The 12,309-nt window shown below is 38.2% G+C and overlaps 1 protein-coding gene across 7 annotated transcripts in view; it reads left to right on the top strand.

The window, feature by feature from the left end:
• NCOA7 (nuclear receptor coactivator 7) overlaps positions 1 to 12,309 on the top strand; it is a 152,801-nt gene that overhangs the window by 84,776 nt on the left and 55,716 nt on the right. For all 7 annotated transcript variants that reach the window (XM_036903886.2, XM_036903891.2, XM_036903890.2 and 4 more), the window contains 4 exons: positions 3,708 to 3,815; positions 8,158 to 8,268; positions 8,830 to 8,955; positions 10,241 to 10,425. In XM_036903886.2, the coding sequence (XP_036759781.2) occupies positions 3,708 to 3,815; positions 8,158 to 8,268; positions 8,830 to 8,955; positions 10,241 to 10,425 (530 nt within the window). The remainder of the gene's footprint in view (positions 1 to 3,707; positions 3,816 to 8,157; positions 8,269 to 8,829; positions 8,956 to 10,240; positions 10,426 to 12,309) is intronic.

Below are 12,309 nucleotides of genomic sequence, written 5' to 3'. Positions count from 1 at the left end.
GTCTGGCACAAAGCAGGCACTCAATTATGGATGTGTTTTAATTCAGTTTGAAATAACATTATTGAGGAGTGTTCTCTAACTTCTAAAAGGAACTGAAGTGCTGTTTGCCACTGTCTGTTTGTTTTCCTCATATGTATTCATTCTCTACTCGTTAGTTGTGTGCCATGCCAGGCTCTATATCAGGCAAGCAGCAAGGCCGGATCCCTCCCTGGCATGTTTGTTAGAACGGTAAATCTCCTCCAGGCCTCTGTAGCAGCACATTGAAGAGCTCTGGCATGGGCATTTCATGCTCAGTGCTCTGAGAACATGTCTAGGCATCTTTCTGTGGTTCAGAGGCCTCCTAGTCCTTTCTAGAAAGTTCAGGGTGATTATATATCTCACGTTATCACTGTCTATAACATGTTTGTGATCTCCACAATACCTGGCACAATGCCTCACCTCATAGCAGGTATGCGAGGAGTATTGAATTGTCATCGTACAATATTAATTCTAAAGCCATGCATGTATCCAGGAGTATGATTCACAAGCTCCTCCAAGAAAATGAGGTACGTTGTTTGCTAGGAGATGCTTCACACACATACTTAACAATGTAATAAGAATAAAAATCAACCCCCATATTAATTGATATAAAGAGGTGATCAACTTAGCAATACGAATATGTCTTCCTGTTTGAGATATATGTTATGGGGATTAGTTTTCCTTGGCAAGTTATTTTGTGTACTTGTCATTGGAAATAAAAGTGATTCATAACTTTGCATTTAGAGAACCATGCTAGGTAGCACTTACCAGATTGCTTATATTGCTCCACAGCTGTGGATATTCAAGCATTCTGTTTAATATCAAGCATTTAATTGATACCAGTTTCCCCCCCGGGGCCTGTGGCTTTGTTGTTATATTTACATATCAACTCTAGATTATTTCCCTGAGCTCCCTATATACAGTATCTTATACAAGTTTTTTTCATTAAAACCATGAAGCGAATTTATTGTGAAGTAAGTGCTCTAAAAGAAAATACAGTTGTTTCTGTTTGGTGGATAAAGAAACTGAGACACAGAGCAGTTAAGCCAATGGCCCAAAGTCACACAGCAAGTGGCAGATCTGGAATCCAGATCCAACAGTCTGGTCTGGTCTAGTCTGCATTCTCATTAATCTGTATCCTGAACTGACTCTAAACCCTGGACTGGATTTATGTAAATCTAATACTAGAAAAGAATATATAAAAATACTTGTTTAATTTTTAGTAGAGATGATTTTGCCCAATGTAGAGGTAGGGGCATATGTTGTTAAGTTTTTAGTGATTTTTAAAAAATATATGTATTTATATCCTAATCTTCTAGAAATGCTTTGAGGTAATTTTAGTGTAATCTGTAACTCAGCCGGTTTTGATACTAAGGGCAGTCGTGGGTTTAGTTCAACATCTGTATCTTTTTACCAGTCCATAGCCTCCTGCAGCCACCTCAAATCTCCACCTAATTAAAGGCTCACCTGATGGAGTTAGTTCTGCTTATACAGACAGCCACAGCCTTGACCCAGGTCTATAGAAGGGATCTGCTCAGTAAAGTTCACCAGAGTGACCCTGTACAGGTAGTCTGTCCTGGGGCACTGACCTCACCAGGGACAGCAGGCTTCTTTTTTTTTTAATCTTTGTTTTCACTTTATTTCCTTGATTATTGATGAGATGATTGAATTTTTTTTTTTATTGAGAGAGCATCTCTCATATTTATTGATTAAATGGTTGTTAACAACAATAAAATTCTGTATAGGGGACTCAATGCACAGTCATTAATCAACCCCAAGCCTAATTCTCAACAGTCTCCAAACTTCTGAAGCATAATGAACAAGTTCTTACATGGTGAACAAATTCTTACATAGTGAATAAGTTCTTACATGGTGAACAGTGCAAGGGCAGTCATCACAGAAACTTTCGGTTTTGATCACGCATTATGAACTATAAACAATCAGGTCAAATGTGAATATTCATTTGATTTTTATACTTGATTTATATGTAAATCCCACATTTCTCCCTTATTATTATTATTATTATATTTAATAAAATGCTGAAGTGGTAGGTAGATGCAAGATAAAGGTAGAAAACGTAGTTTAGTGACAGCAGCCTTCTTTTGAATGGAGCTTTTTTACTCTGAAGTTTCACATGACATCTTCTCACTGTCTTCTTTATTCCTATTTCTCCTCTATTAGAAAAGAAACATATACACCTCAGACATACATTCCAAGTTCTATAAATTTAGAGAACATTAATTTGGCTGATCATTGGAAATTGCCATTTTAATGACAGTGAACAATTATTGGTTGCTAATCTGAATTTCTTTCAGAGTTCCTTGCCCTCTACCATATTCATTTGTCAAATATTTGAGTGCCTTCTATGTGTTGAGCACTGTGCTGAGATTGGGGAAAACAGCTATTAATATGCCACCATCCAGGAGCCTATAGTGCAGTGAAGAGACAGGCAAACAGAAGAGTGAGAGTTCCACTTCCCCTTTCAGTGGGCACTGTATGTATGTTTTATTTCTTTTCTACTTACAGTTTGTTAAACCTTTGGGCCTCTACTCCACACTCCCAAGTTGTGCCAAAGTTAGTTTAGAAGTCTATTAGTGGACAGTGAAATTTGAAGATAAGGGAGCCCAGAAGTGAATTGCATTTAAGACTTTGCTTTTATGTGGATTTATTAAGAACTGAGAAATGGTTAGGATGGCCAACATCCAAAAGACAAACAACAACAAATGTTGACAAGGATGTGGAGAAAGGGGAACCCTCCTACACTGCTAGTGGGAATGTAAACTAGTTCAACCATTGTGGAAAGCAGTATGGAGGTTCCTCAAAAAACTCAAAATAGAAATACCATTTGACCCAGGAATTCCACTCCTAGGAATTTACCCTAAGAATGCAGCAGCCCAGTTTGAAAAAGACAGATGCACCCCTATGTTTATCACAGCACTATTTACAGTAGCCGAGAAATGGAAGCAACCTAAGTGTCCATCAGTAGATGAATGGATAAAGAAGATGTGGTACATATACACAATGGAATACTATTCAGCCACAAGAAGAAAATAAATCCTACCATTTGCAATAACATGGATGGAGCTAGAGGGTATTATGCTCAGTGAAATAAGCCAGGCAGAGAAAGACAAGTATCAGATGATTTCACTCATCTGTGGAGTATAACAACAAAGAAAAAAATGAAGGAACAAAACAGCAGCAGAATCACAGAACCCAAGAATGGACTAACAGTTACCAAAGGGAAAGGGACAGGACAGGATGAGTGGGAAGGAAGGGATAAGGGGGAGAATGGGGCATTACGATTAGCACACATAATGTAGGGGCTTGGGGACACAGGGAAGGCAGTATATACAGAGAAGACAACTAATGATTCTATAGCATCTTACTACACTGATGGACAGTGACTGTAATGGGGTATATGGGGTGGACTTGATAATAGGGGGAGTCTAGTAACCATAATGTTGTTCAATTAATTGTATATTAACAGTATCAAAATAGATATAGATATATAAATGTAAAAAAAAAGAATTGAGAAATGTATTCAATTTCTTTTTCATAGTATGTATGTATAGAACTATTTTTCATTCACTCATTTCACCAATTGATTGATGTTATCCAGCAAAAGGAAGTCCACTTTGTTTTTGGCTTTTTGCTTTATATTTTTAATCTTGTTTGTTTGATTATTCTAGGCTGGAAGCCAGGACACCCTGAACTCCATAGCTCTGAAGTTTAACATCACTCCCAATAAGTTAGTGGAACTGAATAAACTTTTCACACATACTATTGTTCCAGGCCAGGTAATTATTTTCTTGTTGAATATTGCTGTAGAAATTTTACATTTCTCTTATAGTGCCATTTTTAATGCCTTACTGTTAACGTAGTAGGTTATCATTAGTGGTAATGTGCATTTGTTCAGTCTTTCCTCTCCTGTAGATCCAAGAATTCTGACAGCATTCTAGAGCTTATGCAGTGCTCAGAGAGGAATGCTTTACAAGTCATTAACATAATTTACTTAACTGTCATTGGTTTATATTATAAGTGTTCCCAAAGGACATCAAGACAAGTTAATTTAATGTGACTTTTTTTCCCTGTAGAATATCACATAGATGTTCTTAGAATGCTTAATTTAGAATTGTAGGTTTCAATTTAGTCTATTCCTGGAATATAGTATAGCCATCATTTTATTTTAAATTAGTCAGAATCTTTGTCATTTTTGTCTTGGTTTGATACCATGACAAAAATAGTTAATTTGGCCATAGGCAGAGACATTCAGGAGGACCATCTAGAAAAGGCCACACAAATTTTTTCCCAGGTTTTTGATGCTTCATTTGTTAAACTGAAGGAAATTGAAAATTGGGTCCTTTTGCCAGTTGGTTATTCCAGCAAAACTTTTGTAGCATTTTCTACATAATAACATTCTTATATTTTTACTATAAAACTACGTTCAGCTAATAAATGTAAATGACCCAGTCATTGGTGGCTCCTAGCTGAGGCCAAGTTTCAAGTCCTACCCATAGAATTGCTCCATTGTCACGAGCACATTCTGGTTCCATTGTTGACTTACTCAAGGATTTTCCTGCATCTCTGTGTTATGGTGACATTTAATTCTTTCACGATAGATGCGGCTACTTATATGTACAGATTCATTCAGGGAATAGGGTACTGTTCTTTGCATTTTGTCTAAGGGCAGCTCATGAAGGCAGGAGGCCATAAATTGGCCAGTTTGTATTACTGGGCTTTCAGTATATATGTTCTTATCAAAAAGACAAATTCATATACCCAATAATTAGGGGAAATATGCATTAAATTTTTTAAAAATCAATTTTCATCTTTAGGAAAATTAGTAGTCGATTTCAATTGCCTTTCCAGGTTTCTTTAAAGCTGGGGTATTGCTGTAACTGAACATAGCAGGGAACCTAGGCATATATTTACTAACTCAAAGCTAAAGATTATAGTTGCTGGAACTTAGTAAAATAATTTAGGGTAATTCATTATTTCTTTTACTATATCCATAAACAAAGTATTGGTATTGGATCAAGGTCCAGTAGCCAATAGGAAGTGTAAGGACTCTTTTAATACCATCCTACTGTAATGGTAAATATGTCAGAAATAGAAGCCCCAAAGCTTTTGTTGGGATTGGCCTGTAGGAGCTGTTTGACTTGGGCAAATCACTTCCTTTTTTGAACCTCAGTTTCCTAATCCCTGAAATTAGGGGTTGGGCCACATTCTCTTGGACATCCCCTCTTGCCTTTGCTGTGCTGTCCAGCCCTTGTATAATTAAACACTCACATGCTGTTAGCTGTCCCAGGACCCAGCTGCAATCATGGTTTTGCTCGCAAAGAGAAGAAACCAAGAGGAATGAAATTAGTGGAGGAGCTTTTCAAAAATGGTAGATGTCATTTTGCTGTCAGAGATTTTTAAATGCTCTGTCTTGGTGCATGAAGTGGATCTGGTAAGTCAAAACTGGTTTTATCTGCATTTGTCCCAGAAAATGTGAGACTCACCCTTGTAGAGACTGACTTGATGGTCCTTTTAAGATAGGAAAGGAAATTGGTATGGCTGAGTGGTGACCATGTGTAAGAGACAATTGTCTGAGGACGTTACCTGACAGCTTATGGCACTAAAATCTTACTCTAGATGTTTTGCTGCTTTAAAAACCAAAAACAGCCCAGTTTGGAAAAGACAGCTGCACCCCTATGTTTATCGCAGCACTATTTACAATAGCCAAGAAATGGAAGCAACCTGTGTCCATCAGTAGATGAATGGATAAAGAAGATGTGGTACATATACACAATGGAATACTATTCAGCCATAAGAAGAAAACAAATCCTACCATTTGCAACAACATGGATGGAGCTAGAGGGTATTATGCTCAGTGAAATAAGCCAGGCAAAGAAAGACAAGTACCAAATGATTTCACTCATATGTGGAGTATAAGAACAAAGAAAAAACTGAAGGAACAAAACAGCAGCAGAATCACAGAACCCAAGAATGGACTAACAGTTACCAAAGGGAAAGGGACTGGACAGGATGAGTGGGAAGGGAGGGATAAGGGGGAAGGGGGGAAGAAAGGGGGCATTATGATTAGCATGTATAATGGGGGGAGGGCACAGGGAGGGCTGTGCAACACAGAGAAGACAAGTAGTGATTCTGCAGCATCTTACTATGTTGATGGACAGTGACCGTAATGGGGTTTGTTGGGGGGACTTGGTGATGGGGGGAGTCTAGTAAACATAATGTTTCTCATGTAATTATAGATTAATGATACCAAAAAATATAATAATAATAATAATAAACCAGAAACAGTAACAGACAAATTTAAAAAACAACAGAAACGTAAAAATTATTTTAGGAGTTCCTGAGTTTGGCTATTAGTTCAGATATTTAGAACAAATTTGAAGGCATATGCAAAGAGTGTACTTTCTCAGGTAGCTTATCTTAAGCACACTCAGAAGTGACTTGTGTGTGTGTGGTTTAAAATGTTTTTATATTCATAGGGCACATGCCTAGAAAAATGTCTAGGCTGAAATAACAACAGCTTTGTTTGATGGTACAGAACTGTAGGACTTCAAATCCCGCATTTGCCTATGTGTTGCAACAGACCTGGAGTTCTTTTCTGAAGTTAATAGGAAAACTTCACCCCTCCCCATGACCCAGGCCCACTTCCATGTTGAGGTAGCACATGTCTGGCTTAGCTTCCCAGCTCTCCATGGTCATCTCTGCCTCTAGTGCAGTGAACTGTTAAAGCATAGGAATTACCTCTTGGATTTGACACCTAGAACATGTCAGGCAACAGAATCTCAACCGTGTTGCCTAATACTTGTCAAGAGCTCAGGTGCAAAAAAAATATGAATGGACAATTGCTTGGAAGAAATGTCATCCATCTCATTCCTCTAGTCTAAATATAAAAGTTAAATAAGAGCTGTTTACCAAGACAGCATCATTTTAGTGCTCTGTAAATTGCTTTTACGGAACTCTAAACTTTTTTCATTTGCCACCAAACCATACTGAAGATGTTCTAAAGAACAGTCCGCCCAAACTGACTATTGTATTACTATCAGTGTGTTCTCAAGAACAAGTATTTCAATGCAGGACATATTTTTTTTATAAGACTTCATGGAAGAATATTTGTATTTTGGAGAAACTGGTTTTGTTTTTATCTTATGGAAGTTGTATTCTACTCACTAATGGTATCTATCCCTCTGATTTGGTTATTTAGAAACTCAGAACCAATTTTATGGCCCACCTCTCACCAGGTGTTTGGTGACTTGGGACTCCATATATTCAGTACTAATCAGTCCTAAACTTAATTTCTCCCTCATGTTTATTTTCCTACCTTTATCATAATGTTTTGTTGTGGCCTCAGAGTCTTTTTTTCTGTATTAAAGAGAGATTTACATAATTAAAGTTAAAACAGAGTTATGGTTGGAAAGATGAGAGAGAGTAACGTATAAGTTGTTACATGATTAGTTCTGTATTCTCTGTTTTATAACATTAAAGGTGGTTATTTTAAGATTGTATTTTATATACGCCAAAATGTAGCAGGTCTCATCTAAAGAGTGTTGAATGACAGGATCATAATCATATTTAGGGAACTAGGACATTTTTCAGAAGGAGGCAATTTGGAGGATTTTAATTTTTGTTTTTCGATAACCCAGACAGTGATGGAAGAGAAAGCATTGGGAGCATTGACATTAATGTGTACAGTTTATCATATCAAGACCTTACTTCATTAGCACTCAGGGTCTGCTCAGAGTTAGCAAGCCTGGATTTGTTCCATTTCTTCCAGACAAAAGTGTTATGTTTAGAAGCATGCCCTGCTGCTCTCTCTTCTATTCCTTTTTACTATTAGTACCCTTCCCTGGAAGGCTCTTCCCTCCCTACCCAAATCCCTTTTGGTGAGTTCCTGCAGCTTCTACAGGTATATTCCATACCTTTGCACTGCACACACTCATATTGTTGATTATTGTTTCATGGATTAGTCTAGAAGGCCCCAAGTTGCTTATGAGTTCCATGAAAGCCAGCGAGGTCTTAGTCATGCACCTAGCATTATGTTGATGTCAACAGTAACTGCTTTAAACACTGTTGAGTGGTTTGCCTGATTTTTGGTACTTACATAGCCTCTCTTTCCATTCTCAGGTCCTTTTTGTGCCAGATGCCAACTTTCCTTCCAGTACCTTACGGTTATCATCCAGTCCTGGTGCTACTGTCTCTCCTTCATCCTCAGATGCAGAATATGATAAATTGCCTGTATGTATGTTGTTTATGCACTGAAGTTCATGTTTATCCAAAACATTTTTGAGTTGTAGAATTCTACATGTTATTGTTCATGGGATTTCATCTGAAATTTCCCCAAAGGACTGGGGTAAGGGAATTGTCATCAATTGAAAGAATGTATCCAATCCAGAAGAAACCTGTTAACATTGAAGGTCTAAAGGCAAAAATGCATGCCTTGTTTACATGAAAGTATGAAGGTAAACTCTCAAACTGGTCATTTATTTATACAACTTTTACTCCTTTTTCTAAAGGGAATTTGAAACCATAAATCAAATGTGAATTTGTTCAGTTAGGTTATGTTCTAAAGACATTTTATAAGTCGTTTTTCTGGTTTCATACATAGGCACTTTAAAAAAATCTTAGTTTGATTTGGGTACTTATTGTTATATTTGCGATACTGTTGAAGGACATTTGCCTTTTTTATGTTAAACAGAAATAGGTCATTTACAGGGAGCGTATGTAACCTGATTTATATAAATGATTTGTTTTGAAAAAGTGCTTCTATTTGATTTTGGAAAATTTTGCTTTCTAAAGGATGCTGACTTAGCAAGAAAGGCATTAAAACCCATTGAAAGAGTCTTATCATCTACGTCTGAAGAAGATGAGCCAGGCGTGGTAAAATTTTTAAAAATGAATTGTCGATACTTCACTGATGGAAAGGTATATGGCAATGTAATTTGTTTCCTTTTCTTGGACTCTATGGAAAACTAAACTAGGTTCCACATTACTGAATGCAGGCTACATTCAAATACCTCACCCAAAGTTTCAGCTCAAGATTTCACAAGTGTCCATTTGTTTTCCCTGTTGGATTCCTTATAGAAGGAAATGTGATCATTGAGTGGAAATGTGATTCTTTGTTGACCTTGGATTTATCGTTTTATCTCAGTTATTGGCTTATAAGTTGTTAGGGAGACAGTATAGTATGTGTTTAAGGGCAAATTCTGGAGTCAGACTCCCTGCTGCTGGAGATGCTGGCATTAAACATGTCTAATAGGTTGTGTGTTTAGTTTTTGGGTTGTTTGGTTATTTACAAAGAACAAATCCAACGTGTAATAAATCTCTAAAGCAGGGCTTATGTTGAGATATAAAAAATTATCTTATGTGCTCATAAGAGAGACTTCATACCAGGTTCCAAAAGATAGGAAAATGTTATTGATATACAGTATGACTTTTGCAACCAAGAATAAGTAATACCCGAAATGCAAAACTTCTTGCAAAGATGATCACTTAAGTAATTAAGAGTATCAAAATAAATTATTTACCTAAAGGGAGTCATCTGTATCATGCTGTCTCTGGCAGATAATATCCCTGTGGCCATCAAGGTCTATAATGTAAATTGACCCAGCTCCAGGCTTTTAAGTTCTGCCAAACTACTGGTTTTCAATTTTAATTCCCATAGTTCAGCTGTTTACTTCTGGCTGCAAAAAAATGGCATATTCCTACTTGTACCTAATTTGCTGGAGGTGGGCTTTCTAAACGTTCTAGAAATGGATATTAGGATTGTTCTTTGGCACCATAACTCCAGGACACCTGCTGCCTAAGCATGGTGCCATGGACATGTGGTGAACGTGCTGAGTGAACTGTAAAGCACCCAGTCCTCGATAAAGAAAGCACTTGAGAGGCCCCTCTCATCTTACAGCCAGGGCATTGGAGAATCTGAGACATACATGTGTAACCCAAGATCCCACCCCAATTGTACTTTTGCAGCAGCTGGGCCAGAAGCAGGCTCGGTTGACTGCCATAACTGAGAAAAGTCTATTTTCACAGCCTCACAAATCATACCCCGCATTGCCTGTTTCTCCAGCCCTCTTGAAAGGGATGTGATTATCATATAAGATATTATGGTTCACTGAAGTCAATAGAATGGCAGCGTACACTCATCCAAGCTGCTGTAGTGGTTGCATTTCCACCTGTGGTGATTCTGTCCTGTCCCTCTCTCCTGCAGGGTGTGGTCGGAGGCGTCATGATTGTCACCCCTAATAACATCATGTTTGACCCTCACAAGTCCGATCCCCTGGTCATTGAAAATGGGTGTGAAGAGTATGGCCTCATTTGCCCCATGGAAGAGGTCGTTTCCATTGCCCTCTACAATGACATTTCCCACATGAAGATCAAAGATGCCTTGCCATCGTAAGAGACCTTTCTTTGTTTACTAGAAAAAAAGGGGGTGTTGAGAGTATTAAATACAGTTAAAAAGCAAAAGTGTTGGCAGGAGTGAGAGATTGTGTAGAGGTGAATTTGAAGGTGGGAGATTTGTACACTAAATTCAAGAAATAGAGAAATGAGAGGAAATGAAAATAGTAAAGTCAATGACAGGGAAAAGTTGAACATATAAAAATGAAAGGAGAAAAGCAAAAAACCACATAAAAATGGTATTTGTTTGGCTTCTTTTTCTGAAAGCAATGCTTGTTCTTAATACATTTATAAAAGATGAAGTTTCTATGAAAAAATTTGATTACCAGTGGGAGAATAGTCTTTCTCTCTCAGTTTAGTTGTTAAACAGAATTATGCTCTTCTACATTCAAATTCTAGGATCAGCAGTCTTTCCAACTCATGTCTTCCCTTAATCCTGCATGAAGGGAAATTTGAGTGGACAGTGCAGAGGTCACTGCCCCTGTAGCCAGATACTTTAGGTGATGAGTAAATGGAGAATAAGACTAGTTTGCTTTCTCTCTGAACTGTAGATGAGTATTGCTTTAGTCATGATTATATTTGCCTTGTAAAACTGAAGACTGGGGTTTTTTGGTTTTTTTTTTTTTTTGTAAAAGAGAAGGAAGCTCCCCATGAAGAAAGAGAAATAGGGTTAAGAAAGCTCAGATCAGTTCACTTCTGAGGATAATCTGATTCTGTCATTTTGTCAGTGTTTCTGTTTCCCTACATATGCTAGCACTAAAAATCTTTAGAAACCCTCAGGGATGGGGAGGTAGAGGCAAAGCAGGGAGTCCCAATGGTACACAGGGAAACTAGTTCTTGGGACTCACGCAAAGAAGGGAAGGTAACTAGAGAATGAACTCAGACAGAGTCCTTAGGTGTTTACCCTGGCAGGTTCTCCTAAACTCTTAAAGTCCTTTGCATCTGACCCACTTGGCCCTTACCCAAGTCCAAGCCAAGGAAACCACCACCAGAGCATAGACACTGCAGTGGTTTCTAAATTCTGCCACAAGTGCCCAAGTAAGGGGTTCAGGAGGCCACGTGGCAGGCCAGCAGCCGTGCATCATGATAAGGTTGTAGCCACACTGACTGGGTTTCCCCAGCTCTGCCCCTAACGGCTCCATGACCTGCATGAGCTACTCAATCCCAAGCCTGTTTTCTTCTCTGTAAAATGGAATTGATAGTGTTCTTCAGCTTACAGGGCTGTTGTAAGAATTAAATGTATTGACATACCAAAACCCACAGAAAATAGCCTGATGCCCAATAAGTGTAGGCTGTTATTTGAACCTTTAATTCATATCTGAAATGCTGTTCACTTTTCTGTGGGAATCTTGTTATCCTTGTGGATTGAGGCTTCTAATGCATCTTAATGCCTCTTGTGTGGTGGATATGTGAAGGTGAGTGGGCCATGGCCCCTGCCCAGACACATAGACAGAAGTGATAATTCAGTGGCACTGTACACATAGAAGTACACACAGCATTTCATAAGAACCCGGGTGAGGAAGTGTCCAACTGCTGTGGAATGTTAGATGGAGGCAGAGAAGAAGAGGAGGTGAGGAAAGGAGTTAGTTTTGGAAAGAAGGAATGAATATTGGGTTTTCTGCGATGAGAGGAAAGATAAGAATAGGTAAAGATGTAGTTCCTTTTGGAAGTGGGTGGCCAGGCATTACGGGCATTCTTACCCAATGATGGCTGCTAATGGAGTAGTGCTATTGCCTGTCTTCAGCTTAGGATGTTAAGTATCCTTTTTAATAATAGAAAGGGAAGATAGAACCTTTCTTGACAGAAACGTTTCATTGTGAGATTGAGCTCTGGAAGACAGTTTTAATGCTGTAGCTGGAGGGAGAGAGAAGAGTTAAGAAC

The sequence above is a fragment of the Manis pentadactyla genome, chromosome 12 (assembly GCF_030020395.1).
Source record: "Manis pentadactyla isolate mManPen7 chromosome 12, mManPen7.hap1, whole genome shotgun sequence".
NCBI lineage: Eukaryota > Metazoa > Chordata > Mammalia > Pholidota > Manidae > Manis > Manis pentadactyla.
This window is presented reverse-complemented; position numbering and strand designations above follow the sequence as displayed.